Raw genomic sequence first — 20516 nt, forward strand, 5'->3', positions numbered from 1 at the left:
CGCCATCTTGGAAGCGGGCAAGCGGCGTGGTCTTCCCTGGCGGGGTGGTGTTTCCCGGGAGGAGACCGGGAAGGGTGGAGATGGAGGAAGGGACGAGGCTCCGCTAACGGGGGAAGGCAGCGCTGAAGTCGTGGCGGTGGAGGAAGGGGGCAAAGGAGGAGGAGGCAGTGCCCGGAGGCAAGATGTCGCCCGCAGCCTCAGCCGGAGGGGTGGAGCGCTACGGCGGCGCAGCGGGGTCAGCGCAGTTGGCGGGAGCGGGAAGCGCTTAGACCGCGCTTGGCGCTGAGGAGCCGTTGAGAGACCCGCGCGCCGGGACGCCGACCGCCGCCATGCACGTCGTCAAGCGGGGTGAGAGAGGGCCCTCCGCCGCGAGGGGCACCGGCCGGGCACGGGGGCTGCCCTCGGCACCGGGGAGGAGGAGATGGGGTCGTCCCTGTCCTCTGGGCGGGGGGGGGGTGTCCCCTCTCATGGCACCGAGCGTGGGGGGATGGGGTCAGTCCCTGTGCTTTGAGGGGGGTGGGTGTCCCTCTCATGGCACCTGGTGTGAAGGAACGGGACCCCCTCTGCTTTGGGGGGTCCCTCTCATGGCACCTGGTGTGAGGGGATGGGACTCCCTCTGCTTTGGGTGGTCCCTCTTATGGCACCTAAAGTGAGCAGATGGGGATCCCCTCCTCTGTTTTGGGAGGGTCACTCATGGGACATGGAAGGATGGGATCCCCTCTGCTTTGGGGGCAGCTTGCACAGCACCAAGTGTGAGGGGATAGCACCCCATCTGCACTGGGGGGGACACCGGAGAGAGGGAGCTCCCCCCATGATCACAAAAGAGAGGGGTGAGACCCCTCAGTTTGCTTTGTGAGACACCCCCCCCCCCCCCATGGCAATGAGCTTCGGGCTTGGTCCCCGCACCTTTGATCAAAGGAGAGTGCTTGGCCAGAGGAGGGATCCCCAGCCTTTGGGGGACAGGGGGGCTGGGGTGGCCCTCAGCTGGGTTCCCCACCTCTGCAGCGGTGGTCCTGAGAATTGGGTTTATGCAAAGTTTTAAGTGTAGTGGGGTGGGAATTTCTTGGCCCTGTAGTCGGTACTCGTGCCCCTCTTGAAGTGGTGTGAGCTCCCTGTGTTTCTTTGCTATACTGAGGCCTGCGCCTCTGAGTGAGGGATCCCATGCATAGTAGATCATCTGCAGCAAGAACATGCCGGGGTGGAGGGATAGCCTCTCTTCTCCTTGGGCCTGAACAGAGAACCTGAACAGGTTGTCCTTGGTGATTCCCATCCCAAGCTCCCCCAGAAGAGGGCTGGCTTCTTGTGTGAGGTGCTGGGTAGGAAGATACTGTGCTTAACTGGTTCTTTATTGTAACGGGAGCTGCTGTGACACTAACCTCTTCTCCAACAGATGGACGCCAAGAGCGTGTCATGTTTGACAAGATCACGTCGCGCATCCAGAAGCTCTGCTACGGGCTCAACGCTGACTTTGTTGATCCCGTGAGTCTGTCCTTTTTCCTGCTGTACTGTTCTCTGCCCCTTGTGATCTCTGCTAAAAGCTGACAGCGGTGAGCAGGTGTTACCCAGTTATTCTCCTTGGCAAAAGCCAAGCATGGTGGCCTGTGCAGGAACTCTTGGCAAATGCATTCGTAATGTGTCTCTTCTGATTGTTTGTGTTCTGAGGTTTTTTGCTTCACAGACACAGAGTCTGAGACTGTGGTGGGGGAAAATCAATTTACCTATTGTAAATTGCTTTTACCTCAAACATTGTTGAAGTGATTGAGCTTCTTGTGCTTAAAAAAAGAGTTGTTTGTTGCTCCAACTTGCATATTTTGGTTTTGGTAGATTGCTCTCAATTTCAATCTGTGAAGCTTGAGCAATACTATATAGAATCATAGAATCATTTAGGTTGGAAAAGACCTTTAAGGCCATCGAGTCCAACCGTTAACCTAGCACTGCCAAGTCCACCACTAAACCATGTCCCTAAGTGCCACATCTACATGTCTTTTAAATACCTCCAGGGATGGTGATTCAACCACTTCCCTGGGCAGCCTGCTCCGGTGCCTGACAACCCTTTCAGTGCAGAAATTTTTCCTAACATCCAATCTAAACGTCCCCTGGTGCAACTTGAGGCCGTTTCCTCTTGTCCTACCACTTGCTACTTGGGAGAAGAGACGAACACCCACCTTGTCACAGCCTCCTTTCAGGTAGTTGTAGAGAGCGATAAGGACTCCCCTCAGCCTCCTTTTCTCCAGGCTAAACAATCCCAGTTCCCTCAGCTGCTCCTCATAAGACTTGTGCTCTAGACCCTTCACCAGCTTCATTGCACTTCTTTGGACATGCATGGAAAGCGTATGGAAAATAGCTCTTGATCCTCTCTTAATAAAACAGTCTTGATCCTCTCTTAATAAAACAAGGTGCCCTTTCTGTCTGACAGAACCCCCCCTGTCATTATAATATCCCTACTTTGTTTTTTTGAGCTGCGTAGGGTTTTGAGTGCATGTTGATCCCACTCATGTAAGCTGCTCCTTCCAAAGCCTGTGCAGAGGATGACTTCCTTGTGGATCCATTGATCTCTGTGAGATTTTTATGCAGATGTGCAGACCCAGTGAGTTGCCAACTTAGGCTTTTCCCATCTCGAAGATCTAATTATCTGTTTTCGTGTCTTAAATTGCATCTGTAAAATATTTCACATTCATTCTGTACCAGAAAGTAGTGCTCTTCAGCCATAGATAGAGAGTAGGAGGAGGAGCATTAGTGACTTGGTGTTCGAAACACAAAGTATATTGACTTGATCTCAGTGACATAGGGAGTTAATAAGACAGAAGCAAGATTCCTAGTCCTCCTGATTCTTAATACCCCTGTCTTAATAATGAAGCTAATCTTACATGAAGCACTGCATTCTTATTTATTCTGCAGTAGTGTGTGACATCTCTCTTCCTGGAATTGAGTTTCTCCTTTTGGACTTGGATCTTCTTGTGCCAGATGCTTTACAAGCCAATACTAAAAATCCCTCACGTAACACGCTTACTTTCAGAGAGTAAGGTTTGAAAACTACATGTCCTGGTTTTGTGAGGCTGTTGGCACTTGCAGTGTATTTGGCAGTTACCACGTTAGATCAGACCTCTCTTCTCCAGTGTAGAATATGCTCTTTCTTGTAGTGATCAGTGCTAGATGCTTGAGAGAAAAGCAGAAAACACTTTGGAGATGGTAGATGCAAAAGTATTTTCCCACAAAAGGTCCCAACTGGCAGATGAAGATTAGGTTAAGCCATGAAGCAAAAGCCATTGTATCCTTTCCAGGGTTGGGTTTTTTTTGCTTTTGTCATGAAATGATTTTAAGCGTAGCACTTCCGTGTCTCATCAGGCATTTATAAAGTCAAGCTTCATTTGGAGTTTCAAAACTTGCAAGCAACTACTGTTTTAATCTGACTTTTCTCCCTATGAACTTTGCTGCTACTCTATTCTAGCCTTTAGGAAAGTGTCTGCAGAGAAAAAACTGTCAATGATTCCAGATTGACAGTTTCTGCTTTCTTCACTCTTTTCTCGCTCTCCCTTCTGCCCCAGTATTGCTTTAAAATTGTAGGAGTCAGTACTTCAGCAAGAGGGTTTGCTATTTTAATTTGCTTTTCCATTCAAACAGAGCAAACAGTACTGCTTATAGTGAAGTGCTTACATCTTAAATGGTTGAAACAGCAGGATTTTTTTTCCCCCAACAACAGGTAGCTAACGTCCAGAATTTTCCTTTTTCAGGCCCAGATCACCATGAAAGTGATTCAGGGGCTGTACAGTGGTGTCACGACGGTGGAACTGGATACGCTGGCTGCTGAAACGGCTGCAACCCTGACCACCAAACACCCTGACTACGCTATCCTGGCAGCAAGGATTGCAGTGTCCAATTTGCACAAAGAAACCAAGAAAGTATTCAGTGGTAAGTCTCTTTGGGGGCACTTGGATAGCAATTAGTCAGAAAGGGAGTAGGAGTTTTAGAGGATATAAATATGGAAATCTCTTTCTTAAGCAGAAGTTACTAAGTACCCAGGCTAACTAAAAATACCATGGAGATGAAAAACATGAGTTTTAGGCATGTCACAAGGAAAATGAAATTGCCTGTTTTGTGAAAAGTATCTGTATAAATAGCTTGATGAAAAATGTAACTGATTGAAATTACATTGCACTCACTTTCTTTCCCATTTATTATGTGTTATAAATTCTATAAAAAAACATTGTAAGAGAAGTGCATTTTTAAGGTTAACAGATCAGTAATAGTACTGAGCTGGTAGAAGAGAAGTTGTGTGTTTGTAGAGCTGGAGGGGGTTATTTTAGAGGATGGGTAGTCCTGCCTGTTAAATCCTTGAAAACAAATGACAGATGATGCATATATAGGTCTGTGGATGTCCTTCTTTTTAAATACCTTTCTGTCGTAGATGTGATGGATGATCTGTACAACTACATAAACCCTCACAATGGGAAGCACTCACCAATGATCTCCAAAGAAACTCTAGACATAGTTTTGGCCAACAAAGATGTACGTAACTTTTTTTTAACTTCTAATTTATAATTTATTTTATAATTTATATTTTATATAAATGATATTGATTATAAATATATAAAACTTAAATTATAATTTATAATTTCAGATAATTTATTTTTCTTATTTTTAAGCAAGCCATGTTTGTTTTAGGACAAAAAGTCAGTGCAGAAACCAGTGCAGGTGCTAACTGCTCTGTTCTGGAGAGTTTAAAAGAGAGGATGTAGGAATTTCCTTCATGTAAGGATGTTTCTGTAGTAGAATCTATTTTCTTGGATGTCCTCATAGTCATGATCAGCGCAACTAATTAATTTGAGAAAAAGTACCTTTTGATGTAGCAATCTGTTTTGTGTGCACAGAAGGGAGAGATGAGGTTTGGTTTCTGATTTCAAGTTGTTCCAGGTCTGTGTTCTTATGGGGAAGTCACATTTGTATTTTGATTCTGTCTTGTGTTTCTTAGTGTCTAGTTAGACTTCAGTAAAATGTAGCCAACAATTGTGCATTGTACTTGGAAAAAAATTGTTAAAACTGTGCATTTGTTGTTTCAAGATAAGTGCTCTTCCCTACTTTATTCCTCTGATCTGATATCTATTTCACTAGACCTTTGAGGCCAGAAATGCCAAACAATGATAGCATTGTTATGCCTTAATGTGAGGCACAAAAAAGCTGACTGTAAATGTAAATTTTTCTCTGTATTATTTCCTCTCAGCGCCTGAATTCTGCCATTATCTATGACAGAGACTTCTCCTACAACTATTTCGGTTTTAAGGTAAAAAGCACATTACTCATGATAATGAAGACTGCTGTTTTGATACTGTTCTGGAGCTGAGTCTTTTGGGAAGGATGGGAATACTTGCAGAATCATGTAGATTTGGGCAAGGAGGGCACTGGAGTAGGTGGGACATTAGTGGGTTTGTAAAAAACAAAGAGTACCTGCACAAAGCAGTTGCCTAACTGGATGAATCATGTACTTTCTTCTTGGCTTCGTTGTGTACCCTTGGCTGCTATAATATTTTAACTGTTGGGCTCTAACTGTTTCGCAGCAGATAGCACTAAATGTTGTTGACAGCTTCCCAGCTTGTGCCATTCCTCAAGGAAATAATCTGATTCTTAATAAACCAAAAAAGGGATTTTTGTTTTTCCCTATTGTTTTGCGTAACAGTTGTTCTCAGTGTGTCATCCCACGCTTTTGTTGTCTTCCATGCTGCTGGAACATCTCCCCCACAACCAGTCCAGTCTATTGTGCCCCCACCATCTGCTCTTCCTGCTCCCCTTATAACATGCTGTTCTCTGCTGAATTGTTTTAGGGCACGATGCAGTGGGCTCTCCGGAGGGTTAGCTGGAGAGTATGTCGCTATTCTGTAGCACTGGGTACTTCAGATAGTTCTTGTGAATCTCTGTAAGAACTGGGGGTCTTTGCCTAGAGTTTCCATCGACGCACCTGATACGGTGCCTTCTGGTCTGGGGGAAGTAGTCTGCAATGAGGAAACAACTAGTGTGTGTAAAGAGCAGAGCAGCTGCGGAAACAGCATAGGCAGGGATGGAAAGAGGGGACCTTGAAGGCGGGGGGGTGTTTCTATAGATATATAGATAAGCAATTCCTGACATCCCCTCCTGTAATTAGTGCTGTAATCCATTAGGCACAAGCTTAAAAGGCTTCTGGTCTAGTTGTGGGCTTGCCATATTTGTCATTTTGTGTGTTCAACACCCAGCACTGAAGACTGTGATACAGATTGTCTGGAAAGCATTATCGTGGTATAACTAACAATACTTTAAGGAGGCATGGGGTTGTGGAGAACAAGCACTCCCTTGCCTTCTAGCCTTAATTCACTGTGGGTTGAGAGGTAGTATTGAACCCTGTGGCTGCACTCTCCACTACCACTCCGTAATCCAAAGCAGAGAGTCCTTAGTGTTGGAATCTTACAGTGGACTTCTGGGTTTTTTTTTAGTCATTAGTCACCTAATGTCCTACGCCATTAACAAGAGGAGGAGTGGAGTGCTGGGTTGGTGCTTCTGTTGAAGCCTGGGATAAGGAGCATGAAGATACTTGAGTTTGGAGTTAATAGGATTTTTTAAAAAACTGAAATCTGCATGTCTACTAAAATGCATTCTCTCTTTTTAAAGACTCTAGAACGCTCCTACTTGCTGAAAATCAACTCAAAAGGTAAGAACTGTCTGTGTCAACTTAAGGTATTGTTTAAAAGTCAAGACCACGGCTCAGAGCAGGGGTTGGGGAGGTAACAGGCTACCTCACAGCTTTCCATAAAGTATTCCAGTGAAAGCACTGTGTACAAGTTTAAAAAAAATAGCAAAACGTTTGCAGTAGGTGTTCTCTGGGCATGTGCAACTTCTTTTCTTAGGCTAAGAATCTGGCATTTTTTTGGTGGCAGTGGTATGCTTGCATGAAGAACAGTTAGTCATTAAAGAGCAGCACTGTGGCAAGTTTACTTGTGTGTTCCAAATAATGGCAGTGTGACCTGGACAACTGTGCTTCTTCACCTATCTGTTTTAAGGACCCTAGTGCTTTGAAAGCTGCCTGTTATCTAGGATTTAGAAGATGAAGTAGTTCCTGTCCAGCTGATAACTTGTTCCATAATGCTAAGCACTTTTTAATAAATTTAAGTTGAAAGAGCTACTGTGCTATCAGTACCAGTTATGGCAGGCCCTTAGCATGAAAATCCTAGGACACCAGAAGGGTGAGAGGTTAATTGTAATATAATAAACCTAGAGAGCAATTGGATGCTGAATTGGATATTTGATTGGATTTTAACTGTTAATACAGGTGGGGTGTTTTTCCCCCATGAGAACAGTCGAGCATTGGAGCAGGTTGTTGAGAGGGGTGATGCAGTGCCCGTCCTTGAGTTTTTCAAAACCTGACTGGACAAAGTCCTGAGCAAACTGGTCTGATTCTCTTAGCCGACTCTTCTTTGAGCAGGAGATTGGACTAGGGACCTCCTGAGGTTCCTTCCAACCTGAATTATTCTGTGATTCTGTGAAAACTATGACTCTCAAGTGGCCTGTTGCACGTTGTTTGTAGCTTATTGCTATGACCTCTACATCTGTCTGTACTAATCGTAAATGTCATACTGACATTCTTTCCCCGCCCCGTTTGTTTTTTGTGTTTAGTGGCTGAGCGTCCTCAGCACATGTTGATGAGGGTATCGGTGGGGATCCACAAAAATGACATTGATGCTGCAATTGAAACTTACAACCTTCTGTCTGAAAGGTGGTTTACCCATGCCTCCCCCACGTTATTCAATGCAGGCACCAACCGGCCTCAACTTTCCAGGTACCTTTGGCTTTCAAGTTTGCTTAGTGCATAAGTAGATGAAGTTTTGGAGATCGGGTCTGTTCAAATGAAATGCTTTCCCAACTTCTAAAAATAGTAGCTGTGCTTCTGTGATTGTTTTATGAAGTTTTGAGAAGCTGCTGTCAAATTTAACTTGATCTCTAGTGTAGTCTTTGAGGAAAAATACAGAGGTTTCTGTAAGCTTCTAAAGCTAATGGAAATGTTTACATAGCTATATTTTATTTAAAAGTTACTTACGTGCGTAGTCTTATGTAGGTTACAAACTGAATCCTGGTAATGGTTTTCTAAAACATGTTAAAAGTAGCAAGCATAACTGATATGATTTTAAAAATGTTTTGCTTTGATAACACAGGTGTCAATAATACAACTATTGCTCATGAAGTTTTCTAAAACTATTCTTTATTCCACTTTGCAACCTATGGTTTTGCTTCATTTCTTTGCTTTGCATAGCATGTTAAAGATGCAGTGTTTACCCTTGTTTTTCTGCATGCCTGGTGAAATACTTCTCGCTTTTTTTTGTTTTAATCTTTGTATGCTAAAGCTATTTGTTTTCATTAGTTGTTTCCTGCTGTGCATGAAGGATGACAGCATTGAGGGAATCTATGACACTCTCAAGCAGTGTGCGCTGATCTCAAAGTCTGCTGGTGGGATTGGCCTTGCTGTGAGCTGTATCCGAGCCACGGGCAGCTATATTGCTGGGGTAAGTGTGCAGATGGTGTTCCCAGCAGACGTTAACCTTCTGGTTTCAGGAAATGTCTATATTTCGGTTGCCAAATCAATGCTGCTTCTACCGAGTGAGGTTTAACACAGCAGTTAGTCTAGCTCAGTAGTTCTTCCCTTTTCAGTATGCTCTAAAGCGAAAAGGTTGGTTTTCCTTGGTGTTTTGGCTTCCTAATAGAAGTCCTTGCAAAAAGAGGATCTTATTCCACTGTTTGATCAGACAATTTCAACTTATTTATGTATTAGCAACCTAGGAATATGCTCAGAGACTCGTGCATTAGCCCTTTTCCTTTTTGTCTGACTAACTGCTCGAGATCATCTGTGGATGTGTGTTTGGTTTTTTTGTCACAGTGTATGTGACAAAAAGAAGTTAGGAGGTCCATTTTATTAACTCTGGGACCAGTAGCTGATGTATACATTTTTGTCTATTTAAAATAAAGGCGAGGGGAAGGGACTGCTAAATAACTGATTGGGGTGGTCAGTTCCTGGCTTTCAGCATAAGAGTTTTGCAGACTGCTGAAAGACATACAGAAAATGTAGGCCCATCTCTTCAGGTAGCTGCTTTTCAGTATTGATGATTTTCCTGTGCTTCTGCAGACAAATGGAAATTCCAATGGGCTTGTTCCAATGCTGAGGGTCTACAACAACACTGCCCGTTACGTGGATCAAGGTGGAAACAAGGTACTGGCTTTCCATTAAATTAGGGTCAAGAAGGGAACCTCAGGTCAGAGGGAGAGGTTCCACATCTGTGAAAGATTGTCCCAGGAACATCAGTGAGCTGAGGAAGTGGTTGTAGATGACACATAATTAAAATAGGGCATTTTCCCCCCTTCTTGTTGATATTCTGGTGTTCCCCTTTCACTGTGCCTTTTATCATGCAGGTATATCTTTTGGTATATGTCTGCTGCATGGTATGCACATGTTAGAGCAGCCTCTTGCGCTGGTTGTCAGTCACTCCTTGAATGCACTATAGTGAATTAAGGTACAAGACCATAGAAAGCTTCTTGATCCTTTGTCCTCACATAGTCCAGAGGTCAATGGAGGCATGACACAGTAAGTAAATCTAAGATTTGTCAAGCTCCTGTTTACACAGAGGAAATATTTTTTTGGTACTAAATCATTTTTATTGAGAATCTGGAACTAGTAATATGGCCGAGTTCCAATAAGTGAGAGCAATGGTAACGCAAAGCAGCATATTGAAATTGCCTTAACGAGACTATAAAACTAAGCTCCAGTTAGTTCAGGGCATTGTGTGCACTCAGGAGCAGTGCAGGAGATTTTATTTTCAAGGGCAGTTTGTTCTGATCTTGACTATGTTTTATGTATCAGAGGCCTGGGGCTTTTGCCATCTACCTGGAGCCGTGGCATTTGGACATCTTTGAGTTTCTTGACTTAAAGAAGAACACTGGGAAAGAAGAGCAGCGAGCCAGAGACCTTTTCTTTGCCCTCTGGATTCCCGATCTCTTCATGAGGCGAGTTGAAACCAACCAGGTAAGAAGCTTGATTGGTGCAGAATAGGTCTGTTAATGGAGAAGGAGGTGGCCAGCCCTGGGGTGGAGTTCACGAAGGGTTGCAGAGCTGTCTTCCTAGCAGCAAAGGAACTTCCTGAAAGAGCTGCTGCACCTTATTTGAGAACTAGGCTGTGCAGGTAGAGAACGGAGTTGGAGAACTCCAGTGAGATACTTTGCTTCAGTGCTTAATCTTGCAGCCCATGACATACGTACTTATACTATTATCCTAAATTTTTGCTCTGGAGTTTCCTTAAAGCATCAAAATCTTCTCAGTAAATTGATCTTCCTATGACTGTTTGTATTTGCTTTAAAATGGGTTATATATTGAGAACCAGTCATTTCAGGACTAAAAATGCAGTTTGGTCATAAATATTCATATAATTACTTTTAAAATAAATCTGACTAGTCCGATAAACACCTTCCCCATGTCTGCTGGCAGAGTTGGTTCCCAGTTTTTTAGGATGGGAAGTGTCGTTCGCATGTTCCTGTTTATAGCAGGATCTGCTGATGAAGTTGAATGCCTTTAATTAACAGGGTGCCTCAAGATTTTCTCTGAATATTTTTCCTTCTTACAGGACTGGTCCTTAATGTGTCCAAATGAGTGTCCTGGCCTAGATGAGGTTTGGGGAGAGGAGTTTGAGAAACTATATGAGAGGTAAGAAAAGTGAATAGACTTTTAAGCAGTGGTCATCCATTCACAGAACTGCCCTTGTTGTGTGGTATCTGGGAGCCAAAGCACAGGTTTGTGGTGTTGGCTCATAAGTGGTCAGTGAGTTCCATTATCAGGTTGATAAAAGGACAAAGATGGGGAATGTCTACTTACTGTTTGCTTCAAACTGTGACCTGCTCAAGATACAACTATGTATGAATGATTGTTTTAGCTTGTTAGAAGGGAATTCTGAAGTGATCCCTGCTTAAAGCAGTTGATGGCTTTGTTTTGAACGAGTTGTACAGGATGTTGTAGTGAAAGATTTCCATTTCCTTTAAACAAGGACAGTTCAGAGTTCACACAGTTCAGAAGCGAATGGGGTCTTGCCTGCCTGAAAACCTGATGTTGTGTTAAAAATGGTTGTCTTTCACTGCTGTTTTTGGAGAGCCTGAGAATTATTAAGCAACATGTGCCCTGTTGCAGTTACGAGAAGCAAGGCCGTGTCCGCAGAGTGGTGAAGGCCCAGCAGCTCTGGTACGCTATCATTGAATCTCAGACAGAGACCGGCACACCGTACATGCTGTACAAAGACTCTTGCAACCGGAAGAGCAATCAGCAGAACTTGGGGACCATCAAATGCAGCAATCTGTGTACAGAAATAGTGGAGTATACCAGCAAAGATGAGGTCGGTGGAGAACAGGGACTTGTAGCATTTAGGAAAGCTGTGACTGCTCCTGTTGCAGCTTTCTAGAATATGTCTGACGGTTGGTTGGGGAAGGGAACAGGTAGCTAAGAAAATTCTGGGGCTGTTTTGACTCGAGTACCTACAGCTCTTGCACTGACTCTGTGTGTGGGTTTCCCCTCCCTTCCAGCTCCCATGGAGGATTTGGTATAAAACAAGATACCTATCAAAGTGAACCTCTGAAAGCTTGAGGGAGAAGTGAGCTCTTTGGCTTGCTGGTAGCTGATGTAAGCATCTCTTCAGCTAATGATTTAGTAAAACCATACCTCTCTTACCCCTAGACTTACGTTTCAGTATCAATTCCCCCTGAGTTCCCTATGTACTACCCTAATCTTGGTGCTCTAAGGATATGCTACGTTTGAACTGCAGCATTGCTAACAAAGGTGAAGGAAGGACATAGAAATGAGTTAGTGCTAGTACAGCATGGAGAATTTCTAGTGCGGTAAAGCTCTTGAGGCTGTTGTGACTGAAAGTATCAGTTTCTACTGCCTGAGCCGCTAGTTGTTCTTTAGCTCACACTCTTTGGCATATTCATAAAATCCTGAGTAGTCTAGAAGAAGTGGAGAGCCATCTTGCCTGCCTGCACTGCACAAGAAATCTTTCAGTTCTCCTGGGGTTGGAAATAATGCTAGTGTTAAAAAATGAGCAAGAAAATGCCCTGATACAGTCTGGATCTCATTGAGATCAGCTGCTGGTTCTGGCAACACCAGAAATGGTTAGTCTTAGTTTATGTAAGGATAGCTTGCAGGCAATAGGATTGACCAGGCCAGAGAACTGAATTTTTATGGTGATTTCTACTAAACCTTTTTGAATTCTTGTTACCCTTTTTACAACACATAAGATAGCATAGAAATGAGGAGTGCATTTTTGCAGCCTTGTAGGTTGCCTGATTCTTTGTTTCCGTATAGTTTGGATAGAGAGCATGCTCTGGAACTGAGATTGTGTGGTTTTTGCACGGGGAGTCGGCTGGCATGCCTGTTTTCACTGTGTTTTCTCCACAGGTTGCAGTTTGTAATTTGGCCTCTATAGCCCTGAACATGTACGTCACTTCAGAGCATACATATGATTTCAAGAAGCTAGCTGAAGTCACTAAAGTTATTGTCCGAAACCTGAACAAAATCATTGACATCAACTACTACCCTGTGCCAGAGGTGAGCGCTGTGCTGAGCTGGTACGGGGCTGAAGGCATGCCGAGAGTCAGGTGACAAAGGGCCTGTTGTTCTGTAGCAATCCCGGTTCAGTCTTGGGCAGAAGGAATCAGCGAGGGATTTTGTAAACCTGTTTTGGCAAATAGTTGGGAGTTCTATTAACTGCCTGTTTGCAGATGTGACCCCGTTGTTAGTGGCTTCTTAAGCTTCAACCCAGAACGGTTCCTTAGTGAAGCAGTTGTAGAAAAAGCCTCCCCTTGAGATGGTTCTGCAGTTGGAATTTTTTCATGTGTGTGGATTTCCATAAAGTACAGAACAGCACTAGGAGTAGAGCGGAAAGTGGAACAGAGAGAAGGATCCTGGAAAGATCCCAAGAAGGCGTAACTCAGTCTTGTTGGTTTTATGCACTTCTGGGAGGGTGCATAGACTGCTTTCTGGAAGGAAGGTGGGGAGAGGCTTGGTAGTTGTTGAAGAGGAATGGCAGCAGGGTTTGTTGCATTGTAAGAACATAGAAAGGCAAGCAGCAGAGCTGGGTGTTGCAGGAGGAACTAAGCAAATACCCAAAGTGTGAAGCCAAACCCAATGAGGATCAGATTTTTCTAGTGTGTACAATTTGAATGCATGAGTTTAAATGTCTTCACAGGCCTTTTTTTCAGAAAGTGCTTAGTGTTCACTTCTAAATCATGGCTCCCTTTGTCAGGTTGAGCAATTAAAATCAGTGATCATGTCTAACAAACTTAATCTGGGTCCTCAAATTCCTGCCCCACCAAACAGCGGGGAACTGGGCAGAATTGAAAGGTGGGTTGTTGCAGCAGAATGGATGGCCCATAAAAGTTAAGGCAATGGTACAGATGAAAATTCCTCTCAGAGGTCCTTTCCAACCGTATTTATTCTATGATTTTATGTAGTTCTGCTAAAGGTAATTATTCTCTTTACCTGAATGCTGTGCAGGCTGAACGCTCCAACAGACGCCATCGTCCCATTGGCATTGGTGTGCAGGGCCTGGCCGATGCTTTCATCTTGATGAGGTACCCCTTTGAAAGTCCCGAGGCCCAGCGCTTGAACCAGCAAATTTTTGAGACCATTTATTACGGTGCTTTGGAAGCCAGCTGTGAACTTGCCAAGGAGCAAGGACCGTACGAAACATATGAGGGTTCTCCTGTCAGCAAAGGAGTAAGTACCGGGAACGGTCCTGTGTCAGGGCCAAAGCTGTGAAAAGCAGATAATGTGACTGTGCCTGGTCTTTGATACAGAAGGAGATGTATGACTGAAACACCTTAGGCTGATAACATTGCAACAGTGCAAACGGTACATGAGTTTTCCTCCATCATTTGGCTTCTTAAGTGCAGTAAGAAATGCATAAGTTAAACTGAGGTGCAGAGAGCAATAAAAGAAAAGCAAGACTCAGCCTGTGCTGGCTGTCCCCTTTAGCGCAATTAAAAGATTGAGTGTTTGTAAGATTATGATACAGGAGCTTCACTGAGACTGAATTGTAGAGAATAGTTAATAGGAATAACAGGTCAAGTTACAATGTGATTTAGAAAAGAGTGCCCTGTCTAATTTGGACTACACCTGTGTTCTTCAGATTCTTCAGTATGACATGTGGAATGTCACCCCGTCTGATCTGTGGGACTGGAAGGCTTTAAAGGAGAAGATTGCTAAGTGAGTAGTCTTGCACAGTTTGTATTAGATGTCAAATACATTCAATATGTTCTGACTGACTAAAAACAAAAGATAGAGCGCAAGTGTAGAAATGGTCCTGTATGTTTTTCTGCCCTGCCCTGGTAGATCTTTCTTCAAAACTTCTGTGGGTGGCTTTCTTTCATTTTTGTTTTTACAAGCCAGAGAGAGCCCACCCCCTAGACTCTGATTTAGCTGAGCTCTTATTTCACCTTGGATGCGTCAGCAGAATGGTTTGTGTTCCCGTTAAACAAATGTAGTGATGAGTGAGACAGTGTCAGCTGGGCTTGGGAACTCTTTCCCCACTGACAGGTAATAGCAGCTGAGCCTCAAACATCCTGAAGACAGGAATCGTTAAAGCGTGAAGGGCCTGTAATGAATTTGTTCAATTTGTATGGGTCCAATTTTTAAATTTAGTAAATCTGTCTACTGTCTCGTGTATGGAGAGGTCTCAGGCTCTTCATGCGCTGCTCATTTTGTTTTTGCCTGAGTGCTGTGGAGTTGTGGAGTGCCTGACAGATTTTTTTTTTCTATGCACCCTTTCTCATGACTAAATAATTTGGGAAAGCCTCTGGTTAAAGATGAAAATAGCAAAGACTTTAGTTATGCTTCCATGTTGACCCATGTTACAAGTTTAGTGGAGCTTCCCTTTTTTTACTGCAGGTAATCTGAGGGTTTGCACCCTGAGAAGGTGAGATTTCTGAGCGTGTGAGCTGAGAGTTCCTTATACTGGCCCTCTTAGCAGACAGTATATAAACTGTGCTATTCTTGGGTCTTTTCTGTCTTGTCTCACTTGGTTGAAGCTTTCTAACTCTTCACTGTTGTTACTAGATATGGTGTCAGAAACAGCCTTCTCCTTTCTCCCATGCCAACTGCTTCTACTGCTCAGATCTTGGGCAATAACGAATCCATTGAGCCCTACACCAGTAACATCTACACACGCAGGGTCCTCTCGGGAGAGTTTCAGGTAAGCAAGGCAGCTGCGGGAAAGAGCTTTTCTGTTTTCATATCTTTGACTTTTACTGGTAAGAAAGACAAGACGGAGGCCATACACTTGGTAACTCAGTTCAGTTAGATGTGTATATCGAAGGCCAAAAGCACCAAGGGGAACATCTAGCCTGTACTATGTGCTGTAGTAGTACAGTTTTGCATGTTCCACAACAGTCATCGTGGTATATGCAAAATTGTAAAGAAGTGCTGCTTTTGTCTGGAAAAAACCTTTATGAGGCCTCAAGATGGCCTGCAGGAATAATTGCCAAATGAATGATGATTAGTGAAATCATTGAAGGGACATGCATGCTATGGGAAGAGTAACTGAGACCACAGTGCTGCTTTGCACGGTCCTGAGGAAAGAGCTGTATGTAAAGCACTGAAGAGATCTGAAGAGGTCGTGTAAAAGCTTTACAGATGCAGAGGGGTCTGTCATTTAGGAAAGAGTATGAAATGATTTGAGTTCTGGAGGCTGGGGTTAGCAAAGACCTCTAGGTGAGACAAGGGGAATATCTGACTGTTAGGGAGGTCTGCTGTCCGTCCCCTCTGAGGCATCCGCTCTGAGGCGTCCCCTCACCGATGTCAGGGAAAGCTCTCCGTTTCCTCCCGTCTGCAGGATCAAATCAGACACGTGTGGTGAGGTCAGAACAACAGGTTTATTAACCTGCTCCACTGTGTAGGTCAGGCTGGTGGACAGGTACTCCCAGTCCCAGCAAGCAAAAGTTCGCTGTTTTTTCTTCCCAAATAAGCAACCTGCACCTATTTTGTTCCTTCCCCTTCTGACCCCAGTCTTGATGATTGTTTACACCCTTAATTAGTAATTCAGGTTGTGGTCAGTGGCCCTGGTAAACCAAGATCTCTTGCTTTCACGTCTTTTGGCATTCCTCATGCAGGGGAGTTCCATACACTCCCCTTTCTCATTTGTAATGTCCAGTAACTTCTCCCGTTACTGTCCTGCTAGTTTAGCCCCAGGTCGGTGTCAGCCAGGCGTTGCAGACAGCCTTCTGTTGTCCGCAGTGGCCAGCAGCACCTCACATTTGTTATCCTGTTGTTTTAACCTTGTGCCTAGTCTGGCCGTCTGCATGCATACCTCAATGCTGACTGAAGAGTGAAAGTCTGTCAGTACTGTACAAGGTCTTGTTTAACCATTTAAAAACCTGTGCACGCTGGGGTGGATTTGCCTCCTGTAGGAAGGTGTATCTGTGCTGTCAGGCAGGGCGTATAGCTTAGCAGAATGTACAGTGCGTTCATGCTTTGGCCTTTGTCCCTTACAGGTTGTGAATCCGCACTTGTTGAAAGATCTCACAGAGAGGGGCCTGTGGAATGAGGAGATGAAAAACCAAATCATTGCCCACAACGGCTCTATCCAGGTATGCGTGAGAAGCCAGGGAGAACGGCGCAGGGGTTCCTGCCGGTCTGGGAAGTGCTGGCTGGGGGGCTGTTTTGCCACACAGTGCTTTTGAGGTCTGCTGTATGTGAGTGACTAGCTAGCCTGGGGAGGAAAAGCTGTAATGTGTGGCATTTCCATTGGAAATACGAGGGGATGCGTCCGATATCGGTAGTAATTTGTTCCTGCTGGAGCCTGCCCATGTAATAGAGAAGCCCAATGGAAATGTACTACTAATTATTGCTAGAACAAATACCAAGTCAGGCTGCGTTACTTTAGGCAGATTCTGCTGATGTTTGGATTCCCATTTATCATGAAGATTATAAAGGGGTGATTTCGTAGCAGGGACTAGGCTTGAGACAGGAGCTGAGTATATGACATCCAGATCCAGAAGTTACACGTAGAAGAGTCTGTATGGGATGAATCATTTACGCTGTGGAGTTTGAAATGCTGCTGTGACTGTTGTGCTTGGAGTCATGCATGCTAACAAAGTGCAGCCCACTTGTCATGAAGTTTGGAGGGGTATTAGCTGCTGGATTGCTTTTTGTAACACCTCACAGCTATTTAGGGCAAAACAGTAATGGTCTGTTTGCGAACAGCTTTTTCTCTCAAATTCCCCAGAAGAAGCCGTCCTGTTTCAGCAAGTAAGATTTCTTTATGCTTGGGTGCTTTCAGATACAGGATGCTTGGATTCAGTGATAAGAGTTCAGCTGCAAAAAGCCTTAGTTCTAGTCAGGATTGCTGAAGTGTCAGCAATCGGTGAAGAATTTGACTTTATAAATATGAACATTTGGGCAGTCACTGGTTACACCGCATTGGAAAACTCTTCCTGTTCCTTTTAGAATATACCCGAGATTCCTGATGACCTGAAGCAACTCTATAAGACCGTGTGGGAGATCTCCCAGAAAACTATCCTCAAGATGGCAGCAGACAGAGGAGCTTTCATTGATCAGAGCCAGTCTCTCAACATCCACATTGCAGAACCCAACTACGGCAAACTCACCAGCATGCACTTCTACGGCTGGAAGCAGGTATCTGGGAGGGGCAGGGTGGGAGGCTTGTTCGGAACAGAGAGCAGATGGGGGCTGATAAGTTCTTTCATGAGAAGTTGGTCTCACTGATTCTTAGAAGGGTAAACGGCCGTTTCCTTCCAAGAATCTGGTGTTACTAGCGGAATATCTCTCTACAGCAATAAAGCTGCAGATGCTTTGCTCCTGTTAATCCTGACTACTACTAGACATGACTGTGAGGCCGATATGGTGGTATGGGCTAAGGGAGGTCGGCCTCAGCCGTTCAGAGTTTGGCTGTGTTGCTTGCCTGACTTCCAGCTGATTCCGGCTCTTAGACTCATGCTTTTGCTCTGCAGGGTCTGAAGACTGGCATGTACTATCTAAGGACAAAACCAGCTGCTAACCCCATCCAGTTCACCCTGAACAAAGAGAAACTCAGAGAGCGGGAGAAGGCCTCCAAGGAAGAGGAAGAGAAGGAGAGGAATAAAGCAGCCATGGTGTGCTCCCTGGAGAACCGGGATGAGTGTATGATGTGTGGCTCCTAATGGATCCGCCCTGCAGTGCCAGCAAAGCCATTCCACCTAGCTGGAGTCCTTCTAAGATAGAAGCGTCTAGAGTAACTTCAGGATGTAGAGGCTTGCTGGAACTGTGGCAGGGAGGGGTGATCACAGTAGTGTATTGTAGCTTCCCTGTCCAATTGGGGGTTGGTGCACAGGTATGGATAGGGTGCATAAGAAGTTTGTATATTGCTTTAGTAGCTGGGCTTCCTGAAAACTTACGTGCTCTTGCATGGTCTTACACTGAACCCTACAGGCAGGACTTCTCCTGAACAGACAGGAAAAGTGCTAATACCACTTACGTTAGAGATCTGTCCTGGGGACTTCAGACAATTCTTTTCATTTACCAAAGACTGTTACTCATATCTTCAGAGAACGAAGCGGACCTGACTGATGTCTCTTCCTTTGCTGTGATAAGACAGCAGGAAAACATCCCCAGGCTAGGTGTGTCATACGCCTGCTATGCTGTCTGTCATGGCAAAGGAGCAATTTATGTTAAGCTTAGAAAGCTGGAGTGTGTGCACATCTGCCAGTGAGACCCTTCTCCCACCATTTCTTACTCTCCTTCTCCCCTCCTCTTCCCTCTCCACAAAGCTTTTTTTGAAGGAGCAGACTGGTGGTAGGTGCGTTGCTACCTGCAGAGTTCATCTTCTCCATCCAGCCTGACAGGGCAGAGCGTTGCACTTGGTAAATATTCCTTTTCAGTTCCGACCAGGAAATGGCAGAACTGCTGCAGTGCGTTTTATTCTGTATTAAAAACCTACTCTAATTTATCAGTCAGTTTTCTGGTAATGGGCTTCCATGCTGTCCTTGTCCAGAAAGCCTTCTGAAGTGCACACACCATCTTTTTTTTCCCGAGAGTTGCATTTATCCACCCCAGCTAGTTATTTGTTCTTTTAAAAATAATACATTTTTACTTATCCATGTACTTAACTCCCTGCTCTAATACGATGGGGCTTCATCATCCAGTTCTTAAATATTTATTGAATTCATGTACCATACAACTAACCCTTTAATCCAGCCAAACTCAATAAAACGTGGAATGTCGAAGGAATGAGCAGTTGTATCTTGGGAACACTTTTTTTGATTAAAAGTGAATTGTAGCAGCTGGAGGCTGGGGCCTTGTTTGTGCACCTCCTGCACGGTTCCTTCCAGAGAACTGTCTGAAGGCTCTTGTGTAAAATGAGGCATGTAAGCAGAACGCTGTGTTTGCTGGGGCAGCCGTGCTTAACTCAGTAGGGTGTCTGTTCCTCTGTGTCGTTTAGAAGATTTGGGCTTAAGGTAAACACGAGGAAGGGGCTGAAGTAATGCCAAGCCTGCGTTTCAGTAACGTGCAGAGGAGGTATGCTGAGTTCACCGGGCAAATCTGGGACTGTGCTAGAGGTAAGGCTTGAACCCTTGCATCTTGTTTTTCAGTCCAGCACTTGGCCTGTTTCTTGCTTCTGGCTTCTCTTACCAGGCACTATTGCAAATCCCTTGGGAGGTGGCACGCTCTGCTTCCGAGGGAAGACTGTTGTGTCTGATCACCACTCCTGGCAGCTGTGCCACCCAAGAAATTTCACCAAAAAGATTCTGAGGGGACAGGGCCTTTTGGCTGCAAAAATCCTCTTCTGAGGGAGTTTTGGAAAGTTCAGAAGTTGCAAGGGCTGGAGGAGGGTTGATGGGGAAGCAGAATCCCTCTTGCAGAACACGCTAACCTCACCTGTCGGATGGGGCAGAGAGAACTTAGTGAGAACTGAAAAACGATGTGTTAGGCTGTCAAACGGATATGTGGAAAGGTATGGGCTGGAGGCAAACATCTGCTGAGGAGCTGCTGTTTAGACCGTAATGGAAGGGTTTAGTGAAGTTACGAAGATGCTTGTGCCTGTCTGTACTCACTTGTTTGCTGGAGAACTTCAGTGGGATGGATGGGGTCCTTCCCCCCCCGCCGCTGCTCCCGCCCGTCTGGCGCTGACCCTTTGCTGTCTCGACAGTAGAGCGCAGATGGGGCTGTCGAGACTGCGGCCGCTGTCTGGAGCAGTGCGGGATCTCGGGCAGTCACGGGCAGGGCCGCTCAAAGCTGAGCGTGTCTTCTGCAGCCAGGTCAGCAATAAGCTGTCACTCAATCAAACAAGCCTTTGCTTCTCAAGCATCACAAGGAGAGTTCTTGGGGTTGAGTGTAACTGGGTAACGCACTGTTAATGTAACTCCTGTGTAAACAGGAGTAGCTCCCCGGGGACCCTGCAGTCTAGACTCTCCTTGTACTTGCAGTTTGCTTTTGCTGCTGCCTCTCTTTGAGGCACTCCTAAACACGAGTGCTGTTG

General features: G+C 44.9%; 1 protein-coding gene across 1 annotated transcript; it reads left to right on the forward strand.

Annotated features, from left to right (window-relative positions):
- The first annotated feature begins 230 nt into the window (after positions 1-230).
- Positions 231-19311, forward strand: RRM1 (ribonucleotide reductase catalytic subunit M1). Its single transcript, XM_050910251.1, has 19 exons — positions 231-348; positions 1391-1479; positions 3732-3909; positions 4406-4506; positions 5219-5278; positions 6634-6673; positions 7636-7798; positions 8378-8519; positions 9137-9220; positions 9869-10030; positions 10626-10705; positions 11183-11384; positions 12443-12592; positions 13541-13762; positions 14175-14251; positions 15101-15236; positions 16534-16629; positions 17489-17677; positions 18013-19311. The coding sequence occupies exons 1-19, from the start codon at positions 330-332 to the stop codon at positions 18199-18201; spliced, it is 2379 nt and encodes a 792-aa protein (XP_050766208.1). The 5' UTR covers positions 231-329; the 3' UTR covers positions 18202-19311.
- The last annotated feature ends 1205 nt before the right edge of the window (positions 19312-20516 follow it).

The sequence above is a fragment of the Gymnogyps californianus genome, chromosome 1 (assembly GCF_018139145.2).
Source record: "Gymnogyps californianus isolate 813 chromosome 1, ASM1813914v2, whole genome shotgun sequence".
NCBI classification, from domain to species: domain Eukaryota; kingdom Metazoa; phylum Chordata; class Aves; order Accipitriformes; family Cathartidae; genus Gymnogyps; species Gymnogyps californianus.

What these genes read in the sequence shown, in the direction of transcription:
- RRM1 (XM_050910251.1), top strand. An exon ending in GGCGAGTTGAAACCAACCAG is followed by an intron (nt 10,031 to 10,625) that starts GTAAGAAGCTTG and finishes TCCTTCTTACAG; the next exon opens with GACTGGTCCTTAATGTGTCC. An exon ending in CCCACAACGGCTCTATCCAG is followed by an intron (nt 16,630 to 17,488) that starts GTATGCGTGAGA and finishes TGTTCCTTTTAG; the next exon opens with AATATACCCGAGATTCCTGA.